The sequence below is a fragment of the Cervus elaphus genome, chromosome 17 (assembly GCF_910594005.1).
Source record: "Cervus elaphus chromosome 17, mCerEla1.1, whole genome shotgun sequence".
Lineage (NCBI taxonomy): Eukaryota > Metazoa > Chordata > Mammalia > Artiodactyla > Cervidae > Cervus > Cervus elaphus.
The window spans coordinates 57,352,853-57,378,701 of record NC_057831.1 but is presented as its reverse complement, the minus strand read 5'-3'; the positions used below and the strand labels follow the sequence as shown (position 1 = coordinate 57,378,701).

The following is a 25,849-nucleotide window of genomic DNA, read 5'->3' as shown; positions in this document are numbered from 1 at the left end:
ATGTATATTAGTGGTTTTTAGTATATTCACAAGATTGTGCAACTGTCAGTACTGTCTATTCCAGAACACTTGGCTCACCTCCCACAGAAACGCTGATCCACTATCAGTCTCTCTTCATACCCACCCATGGCAACCACTGCTCTATTCTGAACATTTTGTATAAAGCAAAACATGTAATATGTGGCCCTCTTACCTTTTTTCACCTAGCACCTTGTTTTCAAAGTTCAGCTATATTGAAGCATACATTGGTGCTCCTCTCCTTTTAATTGGTGATTAGTATTTCATTGTGTGGATATACCACGTTTTATTTGTTCATCATCTGATGGCCAAAAGTGGTTGTTTCCACTTTTTGGCTATGATATTTGTATATATAAAATATAATTATGCTGCTATGAACATTTGTGTAAATGTTTTTGTGGAGGAATAAAATATTAACTAGTCACAAAGCAAACATTCTTAATCCTTTTTTTAAAACTAATTTTACAATACTTAATTGCTTTCAAAGAGCTATTTTCATTTTTTTCAACTCTTGTTTTTAAAATTGCATGTGGATGCTTTTGCTGTGTTGTTCATTGTTTTTTAAAGTTTGGAACGTGGAGATTTCCACAAACAGCAGAGTCTATTGTGAGAAGACAGATCCAGGTTGAGTAGCTCACCTGGGGACCTCAGCTTGCCCTCTAGAGTACATTAAGCAGGATAGAAATTCTGTATATCTCATCAGGTTTCTTTTTTCCTCCAATTTTTAAGATGAAGAAAGAAAAATCCAAATTGGAAAGAACACCCCAAAAAAATGACCAAGGAAAAAGAAAAAGTAGTCCAACTAAGAAGGAATCAGAATCTAAAAAGTGCAAACTGACTCCCAAAAGGGAAAGCTCTATAAAGTCACTAAAAAAGGAAGCAAGTGTGTCTCAGACAGTCCTGGACTTCAAGGAGCAGGCGGCTGAGGAGACAAACAGTGACGGCCGGGCTGGGAATTGGGCTGATGACCGCAGTGAAAGCAGAGTGGAAAGTCTGCTCTGGGTGGACAAGTATAAGCCAACCTCACTCAAGACCGTAATCGGACAGCAAGGCGACCAGAGCTGCGCCAACAAACTCCTGCGCTGGCTCCAAAACTGGCACAAGAGTCCATCCGAAGATAAGAAACACGGTGATTTTCCCGCTTCGTTCATTCCTGTGTGTGTCTGTCACCACGTCATTGCTCAGGAACGCACATGTTAGGAAGTGTGATAGTTGGTTATTGATCTCTCAGCAAGCATTTATTAAGAGCCTGCTCTGAGCCTCAGTGGCATACTAGACCCCAAACGTGGGGTCCCAAAGCACAGTCTGTCATACTAGACCCCAAAAGTGGGGACCCAAAGCACAGTCCCCTTTAAGGATCTTCCAGTCAGTGAGGTAGACGTAGATAAACCAGCAATTAAGATGTACTGTGCTAAGTACTGTTACAAGGTTAAGTGTAGGGCACTCAGGGGCTGGAAGAGCGTGGACAGGGATTCCCTCCCTAGAGGAAGGGACAGCTAAGCTAAGACTTGGAAACTCAAAAGGAGTTAGCTTGGTGAAGGGAGGGGAGCGTCAGGTGGGAGAGCACATGTGTACCAAGGTCCGCGACATGTGAGGGCAAGACCCCCGAGAGGGCCAGAGAGATCTGGGGGGAAAGGTGCAAGGGAAAAGCGGAGGCACACTGCGGAGTAGGCAGCCTAAGAACCCCGGGAGCATGCTTGCTTTAGCTAGGCATGGAAAATGAGCGGTCATATGTATTTAATGTCCAAACTATTATCGGAACTGAAGTTTCCAGCCACAACCCTGGGGAATATTGTGTGAGAACTAAAAAGGAAAAATTTAGTGAGCATCGTAGTGAATTTCCAAAGTGATGGCTGGGTTATTCGCAGCGAGGTCGTCACTAGACATGGGTCAACAGTGCCAGTTTATTTTATTTATAATATTTAAATAATATAATTTTGATGATACAGGGTTAAACTTAAACTGACCCCTTTTCTCTTTCAAAACCAAATAAAATGTGGTGTAAGTGCTCTGTGTGCCTAAAGAAGAGGTTTTGAGGCTTCAGGCGAGCTGTCGTCCCTTTCCCCAGGCCTGACGTAGGCTTGACCATCTCTCTCAGCCCTTGTGTACGTACTGAGCACCTGTTATGCTCCAGGCCCCCACGATAAGGGGAGGAATTGAGCTGGGCAGGATAGTTGCAGATGCAACATCTTCAATTCATTCTTTTTGTGGCCATTCTTGTTAATATTTATTAAGACATGCAGGCTCATGCTCAGCCCATCCATCCTCACAGCTTCCCCTCCAGGCACATCGCTGCTGTTCCCCTCATTTTACAAAGGCGGACACAGACAGGGGTTAAGTCACCTGCAGTTCTCCCAAAACCCAGGTAGTCTGCTCAGTGACCTATGCTTTTGTAGGAAACGAAGCTCATAAAATTATTGTTTTGAAGTTTTTTTATTTGAGTGAAAATGAGGTAGGGAGTAGAATTTCACTAAATGCTTGGGAAACTATTGCTTAAACTTTGCAAAAAAATATTTTGCAGATTTTCAATGAAACTGGAGGACTGTTCTTGATGCTAACCTAATGCACAGTTATTCCTGTCACTCCTGCATTTCTGTTAGGTCGTAGAGGTTAACATTCTGGAATTTCTTTTTCCCTAACAGCAAAGTTTGGTAAATTCGCTGGCAAAGATGATGGCTCCAGTTTTAGAGCGGCATTGCTCTCAGGTCCTCCCGGTGTTGGCAAAACAACCACAGCTTCTCTGGTTTGTCAGGTGGGTATTCTGTCACTACTTTTCTAAAGTCTAGCCTCTACAGTTTGCTTTGGTTCTGGGCCTATTTGTCATTTTCACCCTTTTAAAAATATTGGTACTTATAATAATAGGTGATATTTACTTGCGTGCCAGGCCGTGTGCAATAAGCCCTTGGGTGCATAATCTTATAGACAGTATGTCTTACAGACTGTTACAGATGCCTTATATGCCCCTGTAGGAAGAATTCTGTGTACCGAATATATGTACTCTTGCCATTGTCACGTGAGAAGTGAAACAGATTTGAGGAGGGTGGTGGCAGAGTGTGAGCCCAGACAGTCTGTGGGATCCTGCCTCTGCTCTCGTTGTCTCCACGGCTGCCACATCCCTGGACCGGGAGCGCGTGAGGCGCTGGCGCAAACCAGGACTCGTGTATCAGAGTGTGTGCTGAGTCACTCAGTCGTGTCCGACTCTCTGTGACCCCCTGGGCTGTAGCCCGCCAGGCTCCTCCGTCCATGGGATTCTGCAGGCAGGAACACCGGAGTGGGTGCCATTTCCTTCTCCAGGGCATCTTCCTGACCCAGGGATGGAGCCCAAGTCTCCTGTGGCTCCTGGTTGGAGGCCGATTCTTTACCGCTGAGTCAGCAGGGGAGTCCAGATGTACCAGACTGGTGTGAAACAATACATGAAGTAGTATCAGAAAAATTAAACGAGAGATTTTAAACTTACTTTAAATTCATCACTGCATTTCCCAACCCTTTGTCCCACAGGTTGATGTTTTTGGTTAGTCTTTTTTATTATAGACCAAACCATAAATTTTTAGCTCATATAATAACTATATATTTTCTACTCTATTATTTAACATTTAAAAACAAAAACAAAAAATGTCTTCCCTAGTCTTTACAGTTGTGACTATGACGCCTTTTTCCCCCTTTATTATTATCATTACTTTTTTGTGGAATTAATGGTTTTGCATAATGCCTTAACATATAATGATCACTTTGGGGAAATAAGCCCAAGTTAGTTGATTTTTCACAATTTGAGAGGGAGATTATATGTTGGGATAATATGACAAAGAACAATTTAACTTTATAGTTTATCTTGAAGAGTCAATTATTACTTTTTGTTATCTTAATGTACTTTTTGATATCTTAATTCTGTATCTGGTGTTGAAATTTTGGGGTAGTTATATTTAATCCTTTTGGGGACTTTAAGAAGCGAACTTAGTAAAATTGCTTGCTCAGATATGCTCTTCCAGATTAGTTATATGTAACAGTTGAGATTTTAAGACTGCACTTGTGTGTGTATTTATGTGTTATGTATGTACATGATATTTAAAAAAAAATCTTATTGTGATTCATGTTATAGTTAATCTCATTGTTAGTATCCTACTTTATCTTTTTACCCATGGTTACTTATGTGACTTTTCTGGCCTCCTTCTTAATTGCTTTGTTTTTGTGGGGAGAGTTAATAATTTGCATTGTGATGGTAATGTTTTCCAACGTTTTGATTAGGAATTGGGATATAGCTATGTGGAGCTGAATGCAAGTGACACTCGGAGTAAGAACAGTCTGAAGGAGACTGTTGCTGAGTCGCTGAATAATACCAGCATCAAAGGCTTCTATTCAAGTATGTGGGTTTCCTTTTTTTTTTGGCGGAGGGGTGGGGAGAGGTTATGTAAGAAAAATGGGTTCATTTCAACGTTCAATAACATTACTATGATTGAACATTACTGTGTGCTAAGCACCCTATTAAATCCTGGGGTTATTGAGAGAATGACGTAGCCCTGATAGGCAGCAGTTACCTTTTGTTCCTTTGGTTCTATTTGGGACATTGGGGAAAGCTACCATGACAGGGTGACATTTGTTCAAAGGGCCTTGAAGAATGAGAAAGAATCGTTTGCAGGCGGAAGAGATTATTTCAGGCAAAGGCAGAGAAGGAGACAAGACACGGTATGAAAGTCGCTGTTGCAGGTTGCAGCTAGTGGGCTGGTGTGGCCAGAGTTCATGGGGCAAGTAGGATATTCAGATTACAGACCCTACTGCGTATTTAGAATCTGTGGTATTTTGCCTGGTTACTGAATGGTACAGATGATTGTTAAAAAGAATTTGCTCAGGAAATGTCACTCATATGCATGATTATTGGGAATGTAAATTGGTACAACCTCTGGAGAGCAGTCTGACAGCATTTCTTGAAGTTATTTAATAAATTATACATACCCTTAACCCGGAAATTCTGATTCCTAGAATTTAGCAACTGTTATACTTGTATATATGCAAAATGACACATACATGTAGGGATATTCATTTAATACAATTCATAATAGCAAAAGATTGAAGGATCTTCCTATTATATCAATGAAAAGTGATTGATTTTTGATATATGTGTAAAATGGAATATTACAGCCTTTAAAAAATGAGATGTTCTGTATCTACAGATAAGGAGCAGAATATGAAAATATATTAAGTGGTAAAACCAAGGTGTGTGTGTGTGTGTGTGTGTTTTAAAAATAGAAATTCCATTTTATTTATTTTTTTGGCCTTGCCATGTGGCATGCGAGATTATCGTTCCCTGCCAGGGATCAGACCCACGCCTTCTGCAGTGGAAGTGCTGAGTCTTAACCACCAGGCCATCAGGGAAGTCCTGAAGGTGTAAATTTTTATGTACACATGTTTTTAATGTGTAGGATATCTCTTAGGAGTACGTACCTGAGTTTGTTTACCTCATTTGCCTCTAGAGAGAGAAACTGCATGCCCTAGTGGACAGAGGTGGGAGAGAATTTCACTGCCTACTCTTGTGCATTTTGACTTTTGTATCATGTACCCATGTTATTTATATGTATGTGTATATATGTTTTTTTTTTTTTTTTAAGCAGCAGTGTTTGAACAACAATTTTTTTTTTTGTGTCCCATCCCATTGCTTCTCACCATGGGCCAGGTGGAACAGTCCATGCAGTAGGCATGAAGCATGCTCTCATCATGGATGAAGTAGATGGCATGGCTGGCAATGAGGACAGGGGAGGAGTTCAGGTAATGAAAGGACTGTATGTTTGTAGTGGCACTGTTAATTTTTAGGTTTAAAAAAAAAATTAGAAGAGCTAATTATAATTACAGCAATTAAGGCATGTTGCTGAGGAGGTTTTAAAGCCTAAAATACATGGATGAAACTGGAGCCTATTATACAGAGTGAAGTAAGCCAGAAAGAAAAACACCAGTACAGTATACTAATGCATATATATGGAATTTAGAAAGATGGTAATGATAACTCTGTACGCGAGACAGCAAGAGAGACGCAGATGTATAGAATAGTCTTTTGGACTCTGTGGGAGAGGGTGAGGGCGGGATGATATGGGAAGAAGACATTGAAACATGTAAATTATCATATGTGAAACGAATCTCCAGTCCAGGTTCAATACATGAGACAGGGTGCTCGGGGCTGGTGCCCTGGGATGGCCCAGAGGGATGGGATGGGGAGGGAGGTGGGAGCGGGGTTCAGGATGGGGAACACATGTACACCCGTGGAGGATTCAAGTCAATGTATGGGAAAACCAATACAATATTGTAAAGTAAAAAAAATAAAACAAAAACCTAAAATACATACATTTTGTGATTTTTCTTTTTTACAAATTACATTTATGTTGCAAATTTGCTTTTCAGGAATTAATTGGCCTGATAAAACAGACAAAAATTCCCATTATTTGTATGTGCAATGATAGAAATCATCCCAAGATTCGCTCTTTGGTTCATTATTGTTTTGATCTTCGTTTTCAAAGACCTCGGGTCGAACAGATTAAGGTATGATAATTGGAATTTTTTCTCCATCACACTGTCATGTATTTTTTGGGTCAATTTTTAAAAGTACCTGATAAATATTTTAAAATATCTGATTATGTGAATTAAAAAAAAATCATTGAAGGTTCATTCTCCCTTGTCAATTTCAGGGTGCTATGATGTCTATCGCATTTAAAGAGGGTCTAAAGATACCCCCTCCAGCTATGAATGAAATAATTTTGGGAGCTAATCAAGATATCAGACAGGTAAATTAAATATATGTTATATAGCAGTTGACAATTTTTTTTAACTGATGCCTTTAGTGTTTTGGGGACGGGGAGTGGCAGTGTTTTCCTATCTTGACAGTATCTTGCTTGTGATTCTTTTAGGTTTTACACAATCTGAATATGTGGTGTGCACGAAATAAGGCATTAACCTATGACCAGGCCAAGGCTGATTCTCATAGAGCCAAAAAGGATATCAAACTGGTAAAATGAATTTCCATTTCCTACTTTCTTGGCCAAAACATTTCTTTTCCTATCAGTATTAATCTAATGGAAATGGTTATTATAGTTCATAGAGACATCTACACAACCTATGGATGTTTATAGTAAATAAATATACATATAGCTGCTAATAAGTGTTTTAATTCAAGCAGATTTTTCCTGGAGGACTGTCAGTGTAATTGTAAATTTTGAGAGAGGAAATTTATGCCTTAGTAGTTATAAAATAGCTTTTCCAGAGTCCCTTGTGTATGGGTTTCAGGTTTTGAATGGTTTTGAAACTTCAGAATAATCTTGTTTCAAATGGTTTATAGTTGACCTCTCTGAAACTAGACTAGAGGTCTATATAAATTGAGATTTCCTAGGTATGTCCTGTCCCCAGACTTGTATAATGTCCCCTACTATCAACATCCCCTCCCAGAGTGTTACATTTGTTATAACTGATGAACCTACACTGACATATCATTATCACCCAAAGTCCGTAGTTTAACATTAGGGTTTGCTCTTGGTTTTATACGTTCTGTGAGGTTTGACAATGTGTAATGGCTTGTATTGTAGTATTGCACAGAATACTTTGCCGTTAAAATCCTCCTTGCTTTGCCTCTTCATCCCTCACTTCTCCCAACTCCTGGCAACCCCTAATCTTTTTACCGTTTCTGTAGTTTCAGGTTTTTCAGGATGTCCTACAGTTGGAACCATATAGTATGTCACCTTTTCAGATTGGCTCCTTTCACTTCGTGGTGTCCATTTAAGGCTTCTCCATATCCTCTCATGGCTTTATAACTTTTTTTTTTTTTTAGTGCTGAATGGTAGTACAGTGTTTGGATATACCATAGTTTATCCGTTCATTCTCCTGTTGAAGGACGTCTTGATTACTTCCAGGTTTTGGCAGTTTTGAATAAAACTGCTATTAGCATCCATGTGCAGGCTATTTTGTGTTTTCAGTTCATTTCGGTAAACATCAAGGAGCACAGTTGCTGGATGGGATGATAAGAGCTCTGTAAGGTCTGTCTTCCGAAGTGCCTGTAACATCTTGCTTTCCCACCAGCAGTGAACTGGAGTTTCCGCTGCCCCGCGTCTTAGCCCGCGTTCGCTGTTGTCAGCGTTTTGGATACTGGCTGTTCTACTAGCTACGTCCCTCTGTCTTTCAGGGCCCGTTTGATGTTGCCCGGAAAGTGTTTGTAACTGGAGAGGAGACTGCTCATATGTCACTTATGGACAAGTCAGATCTCTTTTTCCATGATTATTCTATAGCACCCCTCTTTGTCCAGGAGAACTACATCCATGTGAAGCCCGTAGCTGCAGGGTGAGTGTTCAGAGGTGGTGAGGAGTGGGGTCAGCACCCTCGCAGCCCTCCAAAGGCCAGGCACCCTGGGAGGGAGGGATGTGGGGTGCGGACCGTGGTGTAACCCAGACCGGTGTATTCCTGCAGGGGTGACGCGAAAAAGCACTTGATGCTTTTAAGCAGGGCAGCAGACAGCATATGTGATGGTGACCTAGTGGACCGTCAAATCCGGAATAAGCAAAACTGGAGTCTTCTGCCCACACAGGTAGGCATAGGACTGCCCTTAAAGTGCAGACTTTGCTTTAGTTAGAGCAAAAATAGCTTTTAGCTCTTGTAATTTTTTGAATATCAGATAAACATTTAAACTCTTAATGGCCAAAATACAGTCTTTTATAAAATATCCTGTGGTCACTATTCTGTTCCTTAATCTAGCCTTATTTTTCAGTGTTTTTCTATAAATGGACACATGGAATAGGAAAGTTAGATTTTGGTCGTAATTAAGATGTGACTCTAGTTTCATTTGCTTTCTTTTATCTTCAGAATCCATTTCTTTTTTGTAGTTCTTGGCTTTCCCGTATTGTTACTAAGTAGCTTAATCTTTAAGAAATGCTGCAAGGGGAGGTCTGCAACCACTTTCCTGATACATGAATTCTGATTTTCTTCAACTTCCTTGCTACAGAGGCAGTTTTATATTGAGCACTTTATGTAGGTTGATATCTTTTACTCAAATAGAATTTTGCAAACTTTCATTGTTAAGACTGTTATTTGCTCTTGAGTTTTGCATATTTAATTATTGACCTGAGTAACAAGCAAGGGACTTCTGGAAGGTCTACTCTTCTTTTAAAGATATCTTTTTATTTTGTTTTAGAAGTGTTCATTTTTCTCTGTACCTAATAATTAATTATACCTATGAGGATTTATCCTAAAGAAATAATGCTAAACACAGCAAGAATTTAATGTGCAAAAATACTCCCTAAAGCGTTAATTCTGATAGCAGGAAATGGGAGAAAATCTCAATGGTCAGCAATAGGAGTCTGATTAATTATGGTAAATCCTCTTGATGGTATGTGTATGCAGCCTTTAAAATTGTAAAGGTGATCTAATATAAAGAACACTAATGACAGAAAATTGTTAGAGGAAAGCAGGGTAGAAAATTTATGTATAATTCCAGCCTTAAAAAAGTTAAAACCCATGGCTATAAAAGATAGCCAAGGATACCTATAAAAAAAAGAACTTTCCTCAAGTGCCAGTTTACTTATTTCTCTAATTATTAGATTTTCCATGTTTTGATTGACCTGGGTCTATCAATATATTTTTTAAAAGACAATCGTATCCCTCTTAAAATCTTCTCCATGACACTGGCCTGAAGTAACTGGTGTATTGAGACCCGCTGACTATGACAGCTAGGTCGGTGAGATGACCTCTGAGGGCCATAACATGTTTTGGTCCAAGGCATTTAAAGCAATTAGCTGTCTTCTCAAGTCGAAGCTTCCCATATCAGCAAAACAGAGACAGAGGGGAAGGGCCTGACTGTCTTGGAATTGGAGACCGGGGACAGTGTTGCCTCACTTTCAAGAGGCTGCTTGGAAGCCAGCAGCTGCTAAAGAAGCAACTTAGTACTGGATTTAACTTGTGGACTGCAATTAATTTTTTTTAGGCCATTTATGCCAGTGTTCTTCCTGGAGAGTTAATGAGGGGTCACATGACCCAGTTTCCTACCTTCCCAAGTTGGCTGGGGAAGTACTCATCTATGGGCAAACACGATCGTATTGTTCAGGACCTAGCTTTGCACATGAGTCTCAGGTAAGCAGTATCACTCCATGCTCGGCGTTGTAAAATCAGGGCAGTGTATTTAGCCTTCATCTAATAATGACAGCATGAGTCACAAAGATTTGTGTTTTAGTTTTGATTTTATTACTAATTAGATAAATGATCATGGATAAGTTCATGGCCCTGAGTTTTATTATCTATAATTAGTGTAACACTTGCTTTACTACTTAAAAGGATACTTTGGAAAATAAAGCCAGATGGTAGATGTGCCATAATGTTAAGTTTTAAAACTATATAAATCTGAGGTAGTGCTATTATTTGTTGTTATTGTGAGTATGTCTGTTACCAGGAGGCATACATAATGTCTTGGTCTCCAAAATACTTAATAGGAGAAAGAGAACTGTTTAAATATATGAACTACTTTTTGCCTCCTATGCTAATAGTAAACTGACCTGGTCATTTGGGGTAGGGGATACAGTTTAGCATATTACAGAAGGTAGATACTCAGACAGTTGAAAACCAGTCTCCTTAGAGGGAGTTTAAGAAGTTCAAAAATTCTAGTTATTTGGTAAAATTCTGTTACAGTTTAGAAACTTAGAAAATGTATATGCACACAGATATTAGGTGAACTTTAGGGATTCATTTTTAACCATGAAAAACTACTTGAATAATTGCATTTTCCTTTCTGGTCCCTGAAGAGAATATTAGTCTACTGTTAACTTTTATCTAAAACTGAACCAAGACGCGCCTTTCTTTTGTTCCTCTAGAATTCTACTTCCTACTGTGTTCCCTCTTCATAGCCTGTGGTATGGGGTGTGTGTTTGTTTATTTTTTTGCCACCCTGTATTAGTTTTCTGTTGCTGCCGTAACAAATTACGAAAACTCAATGTCTTAACACGAATTTATTCTCATCTTGAGATGGTAAGGTCATCCTGGATTATCGGGATAGGCCCAATGTAATCGTAAGTGTTTTACCAAAAAAAGAGTGGTGGGGGAAGGCAGCAGTTAGGCAGAGATCTGACGATGCTGCTCTTCCCCTGCTGACTTGAAGATGGAAGAAGGGACTGTGAGCTAAGAGATGTAGGTGGCCTCCAGAAGCGGGAAAGGGCTCTTTCCCCAGCTCTTCTCATTAATAAAGCTGAAGGCCTGCATCTCAGCTCTTTTCCTGTTCTCTGCCCATTGCTTTTTTTTTTTTTGCCCATTGCTTTTTAAAGATGAAGCATCACTTTGCCCAGGTGTCCCTCTCTGATGCTTCCACTGTATTTGTGTAGATACACTAATGTGTACCCATTACCCTAGTGGTATAAGTGCTAAGCTTTCCCAACTCCAGTTATTGATTAGTAAGCATTCCTTCGAGTTTACTATCAGTGGATTAAATTCTAGCAAACTGTGAGCTAGTGGTAGTTTGCCAGTGACTACAATTGTGTCTCTTTTGTTTTGATTTAAGAACTTACTCCAGCAAAAGGACAGTAAACATGGATTATCTGTCACATCTAAGGGATGCACTTGTACAGCCCTTGGCCTCACAAGGGATAGAAGGAGTACGGGATGTTGTTGCTCTTATGGACGCATATTATTTGATGAAAGATGACTTCGAGAATATTATGGAAATTAGCAACTGGGGAGGCAGACCTAGTCCGTTCTCTAAACTGGATCCCAAGGTAAACTATGTACTCCGTTGGTTCTCCAACACTTTATAACTACCATATACAAGGAGTATTTCAGAAATGTTTTAGATGCTTTCAAACGTTTAATTTTTTTTTTCTTAAATGCTTTTTGCTTATGGCCTGCACTTTCCAAAGATACTATTTGAGTACAATATTAAGAATAGACTTTGGGATTTGACTGTAATTTATAGTTTTATCTTTGCTTTATGCTAAATGGGAAAGCACGATGTGAAATCTGAGGAGCAAATGTATTAATAAATGTATTCTTTATAAGGATGGGCAGATGAGCCTGGGGGAGTAACAGACACACAGACTTTTTATAATGAGCATGAAAAAACTAAAGTGACATGAATTTGTGATATCTAAGACCTCACCTGGTGCCTTTTTATTTGGTGCTGTTCTGGAAGTTACATTCTCTGTGACTTCTCTAGAACTTTAACTGGACTATGGGAATGACTATAGGTAAATTCTCACAAGAGACATCCATTGTTAGAATTTTTGCACTAATTCAGCAGTTAGGTTTAGAAGCTTGAAGTTAAGGCTTTTCAAGTTACATAGTATTTTGAAATAACCTGTTTTTGTGGGAAATGTAATTTAAATATTCTGTGGTAATTAAAGGCCACCTTTAGTCTGTACTTTATTGTAAATCTTTTTTGATTTGTTGGTTTACTGATCAACTTTGTCACTTTGTAGAACTGCGGAGAGCACTGAATAGAAAAAAATGATGACCTAAAACGATGATTAGAAGTCTGCCTAATGTTCCCAAATACTGATTCTTATTTTAAAAAAATCTTATTGAAAGATAGTTGATTTACAGTTTTTTAAAAAATACATTTATTTATTTGGCTGTGCCAAGTCTTCATTGCGGCATGTGGGGTCTGGTTCCCTGACCAGGGATTGACTCTGGGCCGCGTGCACTGGGCGTGCAGTCTTAACTGGACCACCAGGGAAGCCCCTGATTTACAATGTTTGATTCTTATTTTTTGTCATGGGCTCTATTAAGAATGTCATGAAAAATATGGAACTTTTCCATAGAAAAATGCAGATAGATAGACTTACATGTACATGCATGCATATTTTACAAACAATTTCAATGGGTTCCTCAAAGCCTCTAGGCCTACAGAGTTTAAAGGGGTTGTTTGACACCTGAAGTTTTAAAAACCTTCCTCTGTTCCTTCTGTGCAGGTGAAAGCCTCCTTCACAAGAGCTTACAATAAAGAAGTCCACCTCACTCCGTATTCACTCCAGGCAGTGAAGACACACAGGCCCAGCACAGGCCCGTCGCTGGATTCTGAATACAACGAAGAGTTAAATGAAGATGACTCTCAATCGGATGAGAAGGACCAGGACACTTTGGAAACTGATGCTATGATCAAGGTACTATTTTAATATACCAATAGGAGAAGCCATGATACTCCCTCAAAATAGCTTACCTTGTCTGTAACTTGCCTTTTGAAATTATTCAGAGCCTGTTTAGCAAGTAGCAGAGGAAGCTGAGAAAAAGTTTTTTTGTTCATCACAGTTCCAAGGGTAGAGAAAGTATAGATTTCGTTTTTATAAACAGCTTCTTATAAGGTTAGGAGCCTGATAGCAAGAAAATAGGCCATCATGTTGATGGTCATATTCTCTGTTGGAGAAAGGACTGTTTTTTTTTCCCCCCACTCTTGGTGTGTGCTTTATCCACAGACACATTTTCACAGCCCAATTAAGAAAAGCATTTTTAATGAAACTATTCCTCCCTTCTGTTGTATTTTTGCTATAGCTATTGAACTGCCTATAGAAACTTCTCAGAGCAAAACATCCTCATCTTTTCCTAGGAAAGATTAAAATCATTTATGGTGTCGGTCCACTGTTTCCCATGGGCCAAGGCAAAGGAAATCTAGTTTGTATCCTCTTCTGTCCTTGGTGTGGGTGCGTTTATCATCCGTGCCCCTCGATCCTGTTTGTGTGGGGGGGTGGGGATAGTGGCGCCTCCAGTGTGGCTCGCACTGGTCTTGTCTAGACATACCACTCCTTCCCCTGCTCAAACTGTGTGTTTGGATCTCTAATCTGAAATCGAAAGAAAAGGCAGTTCTTCATGAAAGCATTACTGTGTGTGTAAATTATCTCTTGGTTGTTTTGTCTTTCCTAAGTATATCTATACTTGAAGTCTAAGAAACTGCATTGTCAGGGAACATATTCTAGTTCTAGAGGCTAAATAGCTTTGTAGTTAAAGGCCACACACCTAGCCAGTTGTTAGTAAGCTCATCAAGGGTCGACGCAGTTCAGGATGTAGGCGTTTGCAACCTTGCTTCTTTATTAAGTTGCGGATAAAGATTTGATTTATTGTAGAGATGAACTTACCCATAAACACAAATGCTAACTATTTTGTGTATCTTTCCCTCCCAACAGAAAAAGACAAAATCTTCAAAGCCTTCAAAATCAGAAAAAGATAAGGAGTCCAGAAAAGGAAAAGGAAAAAGTTCAAAGAAATGAAACACTTTCTTTCACAGTTGACAGCTACTTTTTGCTTACCCTGCTGACCAGTCTCAGCTGGTCTTAGAGAATATCTTGTTTTCCCAAAGGAACCATGTTTTAGTGTAGTGGGACCTCATGGTCGCATTGCAGATAAACGGTGGTACAGCTAGAAGGATGTAACCAGTAGGCTGATGTGCACCTCTTATAGAGGTTAATAGGACCGCATAGGTCCTCCACTGTCCCCATCAGTCTAACAAGAGTGTACTTCAGAATGACTGTATAATCAGAATTAGAAACTACATGTGGGCTTTGGAGTCAGATTTTTAGTTAACAGTAATATGTCTGGGAACAGAGGTATTAAAGCGGCTTTTGTAGGCTTACGAGTTTATCCTATGGCCATTATGGGACCAGTCCCGATTTTTTAAGAAGCATAGTTACTATAATGTGGTGAACTTTTGTAAATAAATCATAATACAAAATAATCACCACCTAGAGCTGGGTTTTCTTTGTACACTGTCAGATATCTTGCAAAATATAAACTAGGAATAAAAATGTTTTCACAGGCTACATGTACAGATTCTTAAGGTTGTTACCTTGTACAGTAAAATATTATGTTGGTATATTTTTCCTTACTAATTTGCAAATGATTGGATACAAAAGCTAACTATATTCCTACTAACCTCTTGTGTAAAACATGTAACTTTTGCAATTGAAGAGTCAAACTCTAATTCCAAACATCCTTACCCCTGTGAAAGTCAATCACACACACCGCTGCTGTGAACACAATTTCATGGAGAGGCCTCTTTGTTAATACTAGAGGGTATTGTGGCTGCAGGATTGTCAGACATTCCTAACCTTCCAGAGTTTCAGCTCGTCAGGTTCAAACCAGAAAGGCCTAGGCTGGCTCAGACTCTTATCTTCCTCTGGTTTGGGACAAAATGAACACAGGCTTTTGTGGACTTTGTCCCTGGGAGAGCCAGTTCTGTCCTGACAGTCTCCACAAACCCTGCTGGGATTTTAGATTGTACCTGCAGCTGCGCTCGAGGGGCCTGGAGGGGCCTTGAGGCTGTGGAACCAGCCTGGAGTTTGGGTGTCTAGCGATTATTTAATCTTGTCAGTAAATGCTCAGAGGTATGTGCTACTTCTGTGAGGTTTGTGTTAAAAGGAATGTGAAATCTGGATTCTGTTCCCAGCCTTTAGGGAACTGATTGTCTCTCTCACCTCTTTAACAAGATTAAGTTTCGAGACATTTAAAATGTATTTAACCAGTGTGAAAACCGTCTTCTATGTAGATTGAGTTCATTATGGGAATAAAACGTTTCCTTAAGCCTTTGCCTACTGAGCCATGTCCCTCTTTGTGTTAAAGCCCCGCTTGAAACTTCTGCTTCAGTGAAGGTGTCCTTGACTGATGACTGCCTCATCTCACCAGTGAGGTGAGCATGAATTTCTTCTGCATATTCTTCTGTTGCTTTTGGATATGCAAGTCGTGTCTGTTAACTTGCTCTGTGCTCCCCGGGAGAGAGACTGTGATTGTCATCTCCTGGCCCCCAGGGCAGCAGGTGGTGCCCCTTTACTTGTCCAGGGTGATCTGGAGCCGCTGGAGGCCACACGTCATCCCTGCAGCATACTTGCTTTTTTTTGAGATCCATTGACTCTTGACTACTAGTTTCTTACTTACTACTACTACTTTATCCTTCATCTTTTAAGTTTTGGCAGTCTTTATTTGCAGCAACATTATCAGGCCTCTTGAAGTTAATAACAAGGAGTATACTAGTGTATGTACTGGGAAGAGTATCTTCCTAAATAAGGTTTGGTACAGTTATGTTCATTAGTGAATGGCTAAACCCCTAATGACTTATATCACTTAGTAAGGCCAAGGCCTCCAGCCAGCCTTTGGGAGGAAAAAAGAGATGATAAAGCTGGAGGTATTCACATGGGTACCTGGTGCTGTAAAACTTCATTGGCACTTTGGTTTCTACCCTCGGCTCATAGGTACCTCTGTAATGCTCAGGATGCTGGTGGCTACACAAGTGATACAAGTCATTATCGTTAAACCTACCCATAAGGGGCTTAGACACTCACTAAAATCATATCATCTGATACATTCAGAGTTAGGCTACATGACCCTGTCTCTGCTCAGACTTTGGTTTTGGATGGCAAGGAAGTATATACTTTTAACCTGCATAGTATGTGGGGTACTCTACTATGGTACATCCCATACTATGGGCAAGGAGCCCTCAAGGCCACCTTGGGGAAGATACTGACTAATGTACATCGTCAGCGGAAGTCAAATGATTTAACTTTTCGACAGGAATTCTGTACTACATAGTACGATGACTCAGGAAACATAAGCTTATAGTTTCATTCATTCTTTCAAATATTGATTTTATTCATTTTTGATGTTTTTATTCTAGGGCTGATTCTGCTAAATAGCCTTGATGTGTGTAAGCCTCACTTTAAACTTTTTAATGCTGTTAACATCTGTGCTGTCTAAACTTCAGTGTTTCAAAGCTACTTTATTTCTCTTTGTCTTTAAATACAGGAAAACATTACAAATATTTAATGTTTATTTTAAAGGGGATATTTCAAAATATAAAAGATATCAAAAAGCTGAATATTTACAATTATGTCATAGGTTACTATTAACAGTACAGAGCATTGAATATGTAAGACTCAGAAGAGGAAATATACAAAGTATAAATAACAGCATGTTACATATCACTGTCACTCTATAGAAGCTGACAGTGGTGACCTGGAGACATGACCTTATTTTTTCTGTCTCCAGGAAGAACCATCTCTAAAGCTGCTAGGGGCAGAAACACAGCCTCTTGTGGAAAAACGCAGTCTTCTCAGGATCATTATACCTAAAAAGGCAAAAAAAAAAGAAAGAAAAACCAAACCAAAAACCCCATATGCTTTTATAAGGGTTTCAAGTAATAAACTGGCATTTAGTAATAAAAAAGCTAAGCATGATAAAGATACTTTGCTCATTTCTGAAATGTGAAGCAGGATCACAACATGTAGGTGAGAAATTTTCAGTCGTAATTAGTACTGAGTTTCAGTCTTGGCCTTTGAGTTGACTAAAATTGTATGGGCAAGTTGTTGAACCTCTGTTACAAAGTGAGGATGATGCTGACAATAGCCACCTTACTGAAAAGAATGAGGAAATGTAAAGTTAGTGCTCAGCAACTCAACCCAAAGAGACCCATGCCAAGACACATTACAGTTAAGCTGTCAGAAGTTAAAGACAAGGAAAGAATCTTAAAAGCAGCAAAAGATAACTTGTTATGTACAAGGGAACCACCTCCTCCTCCTCCCCATAAGAATGTCAGCAGATTTTTCAGGAGAAGCTTTGGCAACATCAGGCCATTCTCTTCTAGCCTGTAAAGTGCTAAAAGAATAAAACTGCCCGTCAAGAACAGTCTTATCTGGCAAAGCCGTCCTTCAGAACTAAAGGAGAGAGAATTTTCCAGACAAGGAAAAGCTAAAGAGGTTTATCACCATTAGACTGGCCTTACAGAAATGTTAAAGGGACTTCTTTAAGCTGAAATGCAAGGGCACTACTTAGTAATAGGAAGATATATGAAATTGGAAATCTCAATGGTAAAAGTAAATATAAATTCAGACTAATCTAATGAAAGGTACTTATAACTAGTGTGAAAGTTAAACAAGAGTAAACATAACTAATAATGTTTTATTATATCCATAAAGCGAGTAAACTATGTATATAAACTATTCTATAGATATCCTTCTCATAATGCAAAGGCTTTATAACTACAATAATTTGTTAATGATACGTAAGATTCAGTTCAGTCACTCAGTCGTGTCTGACTCTTTGCGACCCCATAAACCGCAGCACGCCTGGCCTCCCTGTCCATCACCAACTCCCAGAGTCTGCCCAAACCCATGTCCATCGAGTCGGTGATGCCATCCAACCATCTCATCCTCTGTCGTCCCCTTCTCCTCCCGCCCTCAATCTTTCCCAGCATCAGGGTCTTTTCAAATGAGTCAGTTCTTTGCATCAGGTGGCCCAAGTATTGGAGTTTCAGCTTCAACATCAGTCTTTTCAGTGAACACCCAGGACTGATGAGTCTCCCTTGGACTGCAAGGAGATCTGAAGAGTCAAAGATGTAAGCTGTGATGTCAGAAACAGAGTGTGGATAAAGAGAGTGAACATGCATTTGAACTTAAGTTGTTCTCAGCTTCACATGGACTGTTAGGTTTTATGTAAGTCTCATGGTATCCACAAAGCAAAACCTACAGTAGACAAAAGAATGTAAGCATACAACTACACAAAACTGCCATCACAAAAGGAGAGGAAGGAGCAAGAACAAAGGAACAACAGCCAGAAAACAAAATGGTAGTAAGTCCGTATCTATCAGTAACTATTTAACTATAAATTCTCTGATCAAAAGAGAATAGCTTAAAACCAAGATCCATCTGTAGGCAGCCTACAAGACTCTGCTCTAAGGACACAATGGACTAGAATGGAAAAAGGTAATCCTTGCTAATGGAAATCAAAAGAAACCCAGAATAGCTATACAGAAACCCAGAATAGCTATACAAAAGAAACCCAGAATAGCTATATCAGTCCACAAGAGGAGATAACATTTGTAAATATAAAGCAAATATTAACATATCTCAAGGGAGAGGGAGCAATACCATATTGGTAGGGGACTTCACTACCCCACTTTCATCAGTGAATAAATCTTCCTTTGACAGAAAATCAGTAAGTAAACATTGGTCTTAAATGATGTGTTTGACCAGATGGACTAAATAAGCATAAGTGGACAGATCACATATCAGGCCACAAAACAAGTCTTAATAAATTTAGAAGACTGAAGTCATATCAAACATCTTTTCTGACCACAGAAATATGAAACTAGAAATCAGTTTCAAGAAAACTGGAAAATTTACAAATATGTATAAATTAAAACATATGACTCAGCTACCACTGAGGTCACAGAAGAAATCAAGAGGCAAAAAACAACTTGAAAATGGCAATATCGTTGGCCCTTCACATCTGTGGGTTCTGTATTCACAGATGCAACCAACCATGGATCAAAAAAATTCAGAAGTACCAAAAAGTTCCAAAAGGCAAAACGTGAATTTGCCACATGCTGGCAGATTTTCATATAGCATTTACATTGTATTCAGTTACATAAGTAATCTAGAGGTGATTTAAAGTGTATGGGAAGATGTGCATAGGTTATATGCAAATACTACCCCATTGTAAATAAGGGACTTCAGCATCCATGGATGTTGGTACCCAGTAGGGGTCCTAGAACCAATCCCCCACCAAGACTGAGGGACAACTATACAGCAAACCAAATCTTAGGGGATGCAACAAAAACAGTGCTGAAAAGAAACTCATAACAATAAATACCTACATTAAGAAACAAGAATGATCTCAAACAGCCTAACTTTACACCTAGAAAATGAACTAGAGCTAGAAAATGAACAAGCTAAGCCCAAAGTTAGCGGAAGGAAATTCCAATCAGCAGAAATAAATGAAATGGAGACTGAAAAGGCAATAGAAAAGTTCAATGAAGCTAATAGCTTTTTTTTTTTTCTCAAAAGATAATAAACCTTTAGCTCAACTCACCAAGAAAAAAAGGGGACTCAAAATCAGAAATGAAGAAAGGGATATGATATTCAGTAACATGAAAATACAAAAGATTTTAAGAGACTCACATGAAACACTATAAGGCCAGCAAAATGCACAACTTCGAAGAAATGGATAAATTCCTAGAAACACACAACCTTCTAAGACTGAATTGTGAAGAAATTTAAAAAAACAATAGGCCAATTACTATAAAGGAAATTGAATCAGTAATAAAAAGTCTAGGACCAGATGGCTTCACTGGTGAATTCTACCAAGCATGTAAAGAATTACCTTCTCAAACTTTTCCAAACTCATTTTATGAGGCCAGCATTACTTTTGATACCAAAACCAGACAAGGAAACTACAAAAAAGAAAATTACAGGTCAGTGTCTCTGAAATATATGTGATGTATATCTTGTATACATACATATACAAAAGAAGAAAGTACTGCTATTTGCAACAGTGTGGATGGACCTTAAGGGCATTATGCTAAATGAAATAAGAGGCAGGTAACTGTACTGTCTACTTATGAAAAGTGAAAGTGAAGTTGCTCAGTTGTGTCTGACTCTTTGGACACCATGGACTGTAGCCCACCAGGCTCCTCTGTCCATGGGATTTTCCAGGCAAGAATACTGGAGTGGGTTGCCATTTCTTTCTCCAGGGGATCTTCCCAACTCAGGGATTGAACCTGGGTCTCCTGCATTACAGGCAGACTCTTTACTGTCTGAGCCACCATGGAATCCCCATCTCACTTATATGTGTAATTTAAAAAACCCCACTGAACTCACAGATGCAGAATAGTTTGTTGGTTGCCAGAGGCCCAGGGTGGTGGGTAGGCAGAATGAAGGTGGCCGAGAGGTATAAAATTCCAGTTACAAATAAACCCCAGGGATGTAATGTACAGCATGGTGATTATAAGTTAACAGTACTATATATCTGGAAGTTGCTGAGAGAGTTGATATTAAAAATTCTCCAAAAAAACCTGTTAACTGTGTGTAGTGATGAATGTTAATTACTGTGGTAATCATTTCATAATATAAACATAAAATCATTATGTTGTATGCCTAAAGCTAACACAAGATGATTAATTATACCTCAAAAAGTTGAGATAATAAATATATATTAAGATGCTAAATATGTGGTAATATGTATCAACAGAAAAATAAATGGATCCCAATCATAATTTGAGCAAGCTTTTAAAACAGAATCTGACAAGCTGATCCTAAAATTTTATAGAGAGGTGGAAAGGAAAATAAGAGTAGTCAAAACAATCTTGGAAAAGATGACAAAGTTACAGGATATACAATACCTGGCTTTAAGATGTGTTATAAAGTCACAGTAATCAAGACAGTGTAGTATAAAAATAAGGGACATACATACTGAAAACCCAAGTGATTTTCAATAAAGGCAGGCAAGCAGTTCAATGAGGAGAGACTTTTCAACAAATGCTGCTGGAAGAGTAGATATCTACTTGAGACGGCAAGAAATCTCAATCCCTACCTCACACTGTAAACAAAAATAACTTCAGGTTGGATCACAGACCTAACACAGGTGAATATGCTCCTGACTTCCAAGTAGGGAAATATTTTCTTAGACACAAAGTCATAACAATAAGATAAATTGCTAAGATATAGCTCATCAAAGTCAAAATCTTCGGCTCATCAGACCACTAAAATGTATGTATAACTGACTCACTTTGTTGTCCACCTGAAACCAATACAACATTGTAAATCAACTCTTAGAAAATACAGAAATTAAGAGAAAACTGAGAAGCCAGTGGGAGAAAATATGTGCAAGATAAATTTGACGAAGACATATCTAGAACATACAAATAAAAGAACTTATATAATAAGATACTAATCTAGTAATAATAGGAAAGGAACAGCCTTTTCAACAAATGGTGCTGAGACATCTGGTCATCCACATGCAGAAAAAGGACATGTGTGTCCCTACCTCACATCATACACAAAAACAGACTGAAGACATAAATATAAGAGCAACAACTACAAAACTCTTAGAAGGAAATGTAACTAAAACCTTTGTGATCCAGGATCAAGCAATGGCTTCTTAGACATGACATCAAGCAACCAAAGGGGAAAAAACCAGATAAATTGGACTTCATCAAAATAAAAACTTGAGTACATTAAAGGATACCATCTAGAAGGTATTTGCAAATCATGTATCAGATAAAGGACTTGTACCTAGAATATATTAAGGATTCTTATAACTCAATGAAAAGATGAAAAAAGATGAAATACCCAGTTAAAAAATGGGCAAATGATTTGAACAGACAGTTCTCTAAAGGAGATCTACAAGTGGCCAACAAGCTCATGAAAAGAAGCTCAACATTATTATCATTAGGGAAATGCAAATCAAACCATCAAACCACGGTGAGATACCACTTCACACCTACTAGGATGCCTGTCATCAAGAAGGCAGACAGTAAGAAGTGTTGGTGAGGATGAGGGGAAATGCTGCTGGCGGGAATATGAGAGACTGCAGTTGCTGTAGAGAAAGCAGCTTGGAGTCCGAGGAACAGCGAAGGCCAGTGGGGGGGCTGCGGCAGAGTAAGCAGGGGAAGAGGCTGGGGCCAGCTCGTAGAGGGGTCTTTAAGGCTCTTTGTCTTTTCACCTTCAATCAAAAGCTCCGCCTGTGGAAGGGAGCCAGATACACGAGGTGGGCTGAGAGGACCCGCCCATGGACTGGGTGCCTGGGGGTATCCAGATTTCCATCCTGACCAGCGGGTTGGATGGAACTGCAGTTTACTGAGAGAGTGAAGGAATGCAAGAACAGGTTTGTGAAAACCGAGACGAGCTTTTGGCAGGGGCTTTTGGCTTCCTAGCTAGAGACTGCATTTCCCTGCCTCCCTGCAGCATGTGTGGCCACATGAGTAAGTTCTTCCCAGTGGAGACTGGAAGGGTTACGTGCTGCTTCTATGCAACAAAAATGAAACTTGGAAAGAAAAATGGGAATTTTTCAGGTCTCTGGAAACAAAAATTTTTACAATCACCCTCCTGAGTTATGAACTAAAACAACCTCCAGTTCAATAGCTAGCTATCGTTTTAATGAACTGGTTAAAAAGAAACCCATGTGACTTGGTAAAATACACTCTGGTTGGAATCATGATGCTGTGCGGTCAAATAACCTTTGTCACCACGGAGACTGTACAACCTGTGTTTTAGTTTGCCGTTCAAATCTGACAGGTTCCATGACGCACAAAAGGAACCAGTGGCAGAACACGCAGCGAGGCTGTGTCTGCCCCGAGGATCCCGTGCCCGGAGGAGGTGAGTGATGATCTGGAACTTACTTGCACACGCCGCTCACTGCTCCACCTCTGTGTGCAGGTACTGGGTACAGTCAGAGGTTTTTTCCAGTTGGTCACAGTTTAATCTTTCTGAGCACATAGGACATGCGCTTTCAGCGCTTAACAGGCTGTGTGGGGAGGGAAAGGCAGAGTAGATTAAATATGTAACATTCCTGTACCTTTGGGTTACCGTGATGTGAGAAACAACTGCTGCTTTCTATGTGTGAGTACATGCTCATCACGCAGCTTAAGAATTAGGAACATCCAGTCTTAGGCAGTAGTCCCTTTAAGGAAAATGTTCTCAAAAGTCATAGAAGATTCTCCCAAGAAGACAGTTTGAGTCTTTAGAGATTTTTAGGGACATGAACAAATAAAGAGACCTCAGTAGAAACTGGCTGAATAAAAGGTCTATTTTTGATAATAAGTCTGTGTGACTAAGTGAAATGATGCAACTTACACCTTGAATTCTGAGTACAGAGCTGGGAAGTCACAATGGGGACACACCGTCCAATCATCCTTCAACATGTGTCGGCCCTGGAAATAGCACATTGAAGAGTAAGACTCATCTTTATTGTTCAGATTTCCCCTATTATTCAATTACAATACATGGTTACAGTTAAGAGCCAAACCTCTAAATCATGATATAATAATAGTAGGCGGGTAACTGATTAAGAAGAGATGACATCAAAAGGACTAAAGCCAGATTTGATCAAATTTGTGTACAAAAGAATAATCTTCAGTATTGCTACATTACCTAAATTTATTTTCCTTTAAAATAAAGCTTATATTAGTCTAGTGATGAACAAACATTTTAATATTTTCTAATAATAGGTCTTAATATTTACAATAAAAACCACCACTTAAGTGCTACAGCATGCCAGGTATTGAATTAAGGCTTCATATTCATTCTCTGGTCAACCTGCAGTTCATCTCAATAGACAAGAGATTATTATGGAGGGACCTAGTGAGGTAAAAAGCAAATTGCACCAGGTTATATAGCCAGTACGTGGCAGAAAGAGGATCTAAGCCCAGGACCGTCTGATCTCCAGGTCTGGGCTCTCCTGCTCCGCAGTGCCTCATACTTAGGTTATTATATGCCTTAAATGATCATGCAATTATATGCTAAATGTTGCAGGAAATTTGAGAGGTAAGATTATTTCAGAAGCAAAGAAAGTGTTAACAACACATCAAGTATTCAAGCAGGCTATAGATTATATATATATGCAAAGAAAGGGAAATGATAAAGAAACTTACTGTTGCAATGCAATATGGGATGTTATTTTTACACCCAGGACAGAGGAGTTCACACTCTGGGAGAAGAAATTCGCAGAAGGGACATGGGGTTGTGGCCTCTTCTGTCTCGGATGTATCAGGTCTCCTGTGAGGCAGAATCACATGAAATGCACCTGTTTCTTCATAAGCAGGTCCTGAGACTAGAGATACAAGCTAGAGACCATGGGCCCACGCTCCAGCCCAGGGAGGAGCGAGAGGAATGAGCCTGGCTCAGGCCATAGCATCACAGGGGCCACCTCTAAGAGTCCACAGCACATTACGTGCAGAAAGCATGGCTGGGTCTGGCTGTATCGTGTCTCCCAGATCGCTGGAGCAGTGAGCCTGCTACTTCGCCTTGTGTACCGAGGTGGTACAGGCTGCCCAGGGCTGCGCAACACAATTTTCTGTGCTGGCGGCAGTGTTCATTGCCTGCTCCCCAATACGGCAGCTGGGAGCCACACAGAGCTCGGAGCAGGTGGAATGTGGGTAGTGTGACACTGTTTTAAATTTTATTCGCTTTTCAGTGTAAACAGCCACAGGTGCCAGTGGATACCACAGGAGACCTCACAGCTATGGAGCACCCAGGCGTGGGCGAGATCCAGGGCCCCCCAAACTGGCACCCAGGCTGGCGTGGCATGAACCTGCGGGTCAGCGCGCTCCAGCACTCTCCCCACGTCATTCCCATGCTGGCAGGCGTGCTCGGTCATGACGATTTGGCCTGAAGCTACTCAGGCTTATTGGCTTTAAAAAAAAAACGCGAGCGGTCCACGTGGCCCTATGCAGGTGAGCGTTTTCTGCCGCGTGCTCAGCTAACAGTCAGCGGTCTTTGGCTTCCCTTTGCTGTTACTGGTGCAGCCATCACCTTGGCTGATGTGAGAGTTGTGGGTCAACAGGCAGGTGCACCTGAGTTCCCTGGTCAAAACGGGACTAACAGGTACCCCAGATGTCGTCACTGAGGACCTGGTAGTACAGAATGACTACACGATGGCAACTAACTTTTCCCTTTGTAAAGAGGGGTGCTACTTTCCCCTGGGTTTCCTGTAGAAAGTCAGATCACTATACTGCTTTCTGACTTGTGTGCCTTGGGAGCTACACAGGGCTTGGAAATGAACTCTTCTGGCAACAGGCTGTGTCATTAGCAGGTTGCTTACACTAAGTGTTCACTCTCTGTCCTTCCGTGGCAGACAGTGTTCGCTGCCTGCCTGACGGCCATCCTGGCCAGCAGCGCTTTGTTTTCACTCAGCAATATGCTTCATAGCCAGAGGGGGCCACACAGCGGAGCGCTGGCCAGTGAGAGGTCAACGCAGTGTCCTTCCTAACGGACAAGGCAAAAACCTTCTCGTCTTTTGATTTCCCTACTTCTTTCTTCCTGCCTTGAACAGGGTACGTGATGTCAGACAACCACAGCTGTGCCGCTGTGAGGCGGGAACTTTTTGTGTCCTCGGTGACAAGCAGGACACAGAGGTACCA

The 25,849-nt window shown here is 40.1% G+C and overlaps 2 protein-coding genes across 4 annotated transcripts in view; one reads left to right on the top strand and one right to left on the bottom strand.

Moving 5' to 3' along the window:
- Positions 1 to 15,530, top strand: part of RFC1 (replication factor C subunit 1) — a 76,153-nt gene extending 60,623 nt beyond the window's left edge. Inside the window, exons 13-25 of the mRNA XM_043870708.1 lie at positions 748 to 1,147; positions 2,661 to 2,770; positions 4,261 to 4,375; positions 5,684 to 5,775; positions 6,403 to 6,540; positions 6,687 to 6,782; positions 6,906 to 7,004; positions 8,171 to 8,325; positions 8,452 to 8,569; positions 9,962 to 10,107; positions 11,522 to 11,735; positions 12,927 to 13,118; positions 14,133 to 15,530. Of these exons, the coding sequence (XP_043726643.1) occupies positions 748 to 1,147; positions 2,661 to 2,770; positions 4,261 to 4,375; positions 5,684 to 5,775; positions 6,403 to 6,540; positions 6,687 to 6,782; positions 6,906 to 7,004; positions 8,171 to 8,325; positions 8,452 to 8,569; positions 9,962 to 10,107; positions 11,522 to 11,735; positions 12,927 to 13,118; positions 14,133 to 14,216 (1,959 nt within the window). The 3' untranslated portion in view covers positions 14,217 to 15,530. The remainder of the gene's footprint in view (positions 1 to 747; positions 1,148 to 2,660; positions 2,771 to 4,260; positions 4,376 to 5,683; positions 5,776 to 6,402; positions 6,541 to 6,686; positions 6,783 to 6,905; positions 7,005 to 8,170; positions 8,326 to 8,451; positions 8,570 to 9,961; positions 10,108 to 11,521; positions 11,736 to 12,926; positions 13,119 to 14,132) is intronic.
- Positions 3,307 to 25,849, bottom strand: part of WDR19 (WD repeat domain 19) — an 88,970-nt gene continuing 66,427 nt past the window's right edge. For 2 of the 3 annotated variants that reach the window (XM_043870705.1, XM_043870707.1), the window contains 4 exons: positions 24,362 to 24,485; positions 23,565 to 23,641; positions 23,111 to 23,235; positions 16,753 to 17,062 (listed from right to left, as the gene is read on the bottom strand). In XM_043870705.1, coding sequence (XP_043726640.1) covers positions 23,124 to 23,235; positions 23,565 to 23,641; positions 24,362 to 24,485 — 313 coding nt within the window. In that variant the 3' untranslated portion in view covers positions 16,753 to 17,062; positions 23,111 to 23,123. Of the gene's footprint in view, positions 3,415 to 16,752; positions 17,063 to 23,110; positions 23,236 to 23,564; positions 23,642 to 24,361; positions 24,486 to 25,849 lie in introns of those variants that run through there. The other variant, XM_043870706.1, reaches the window with a different exon arrangement.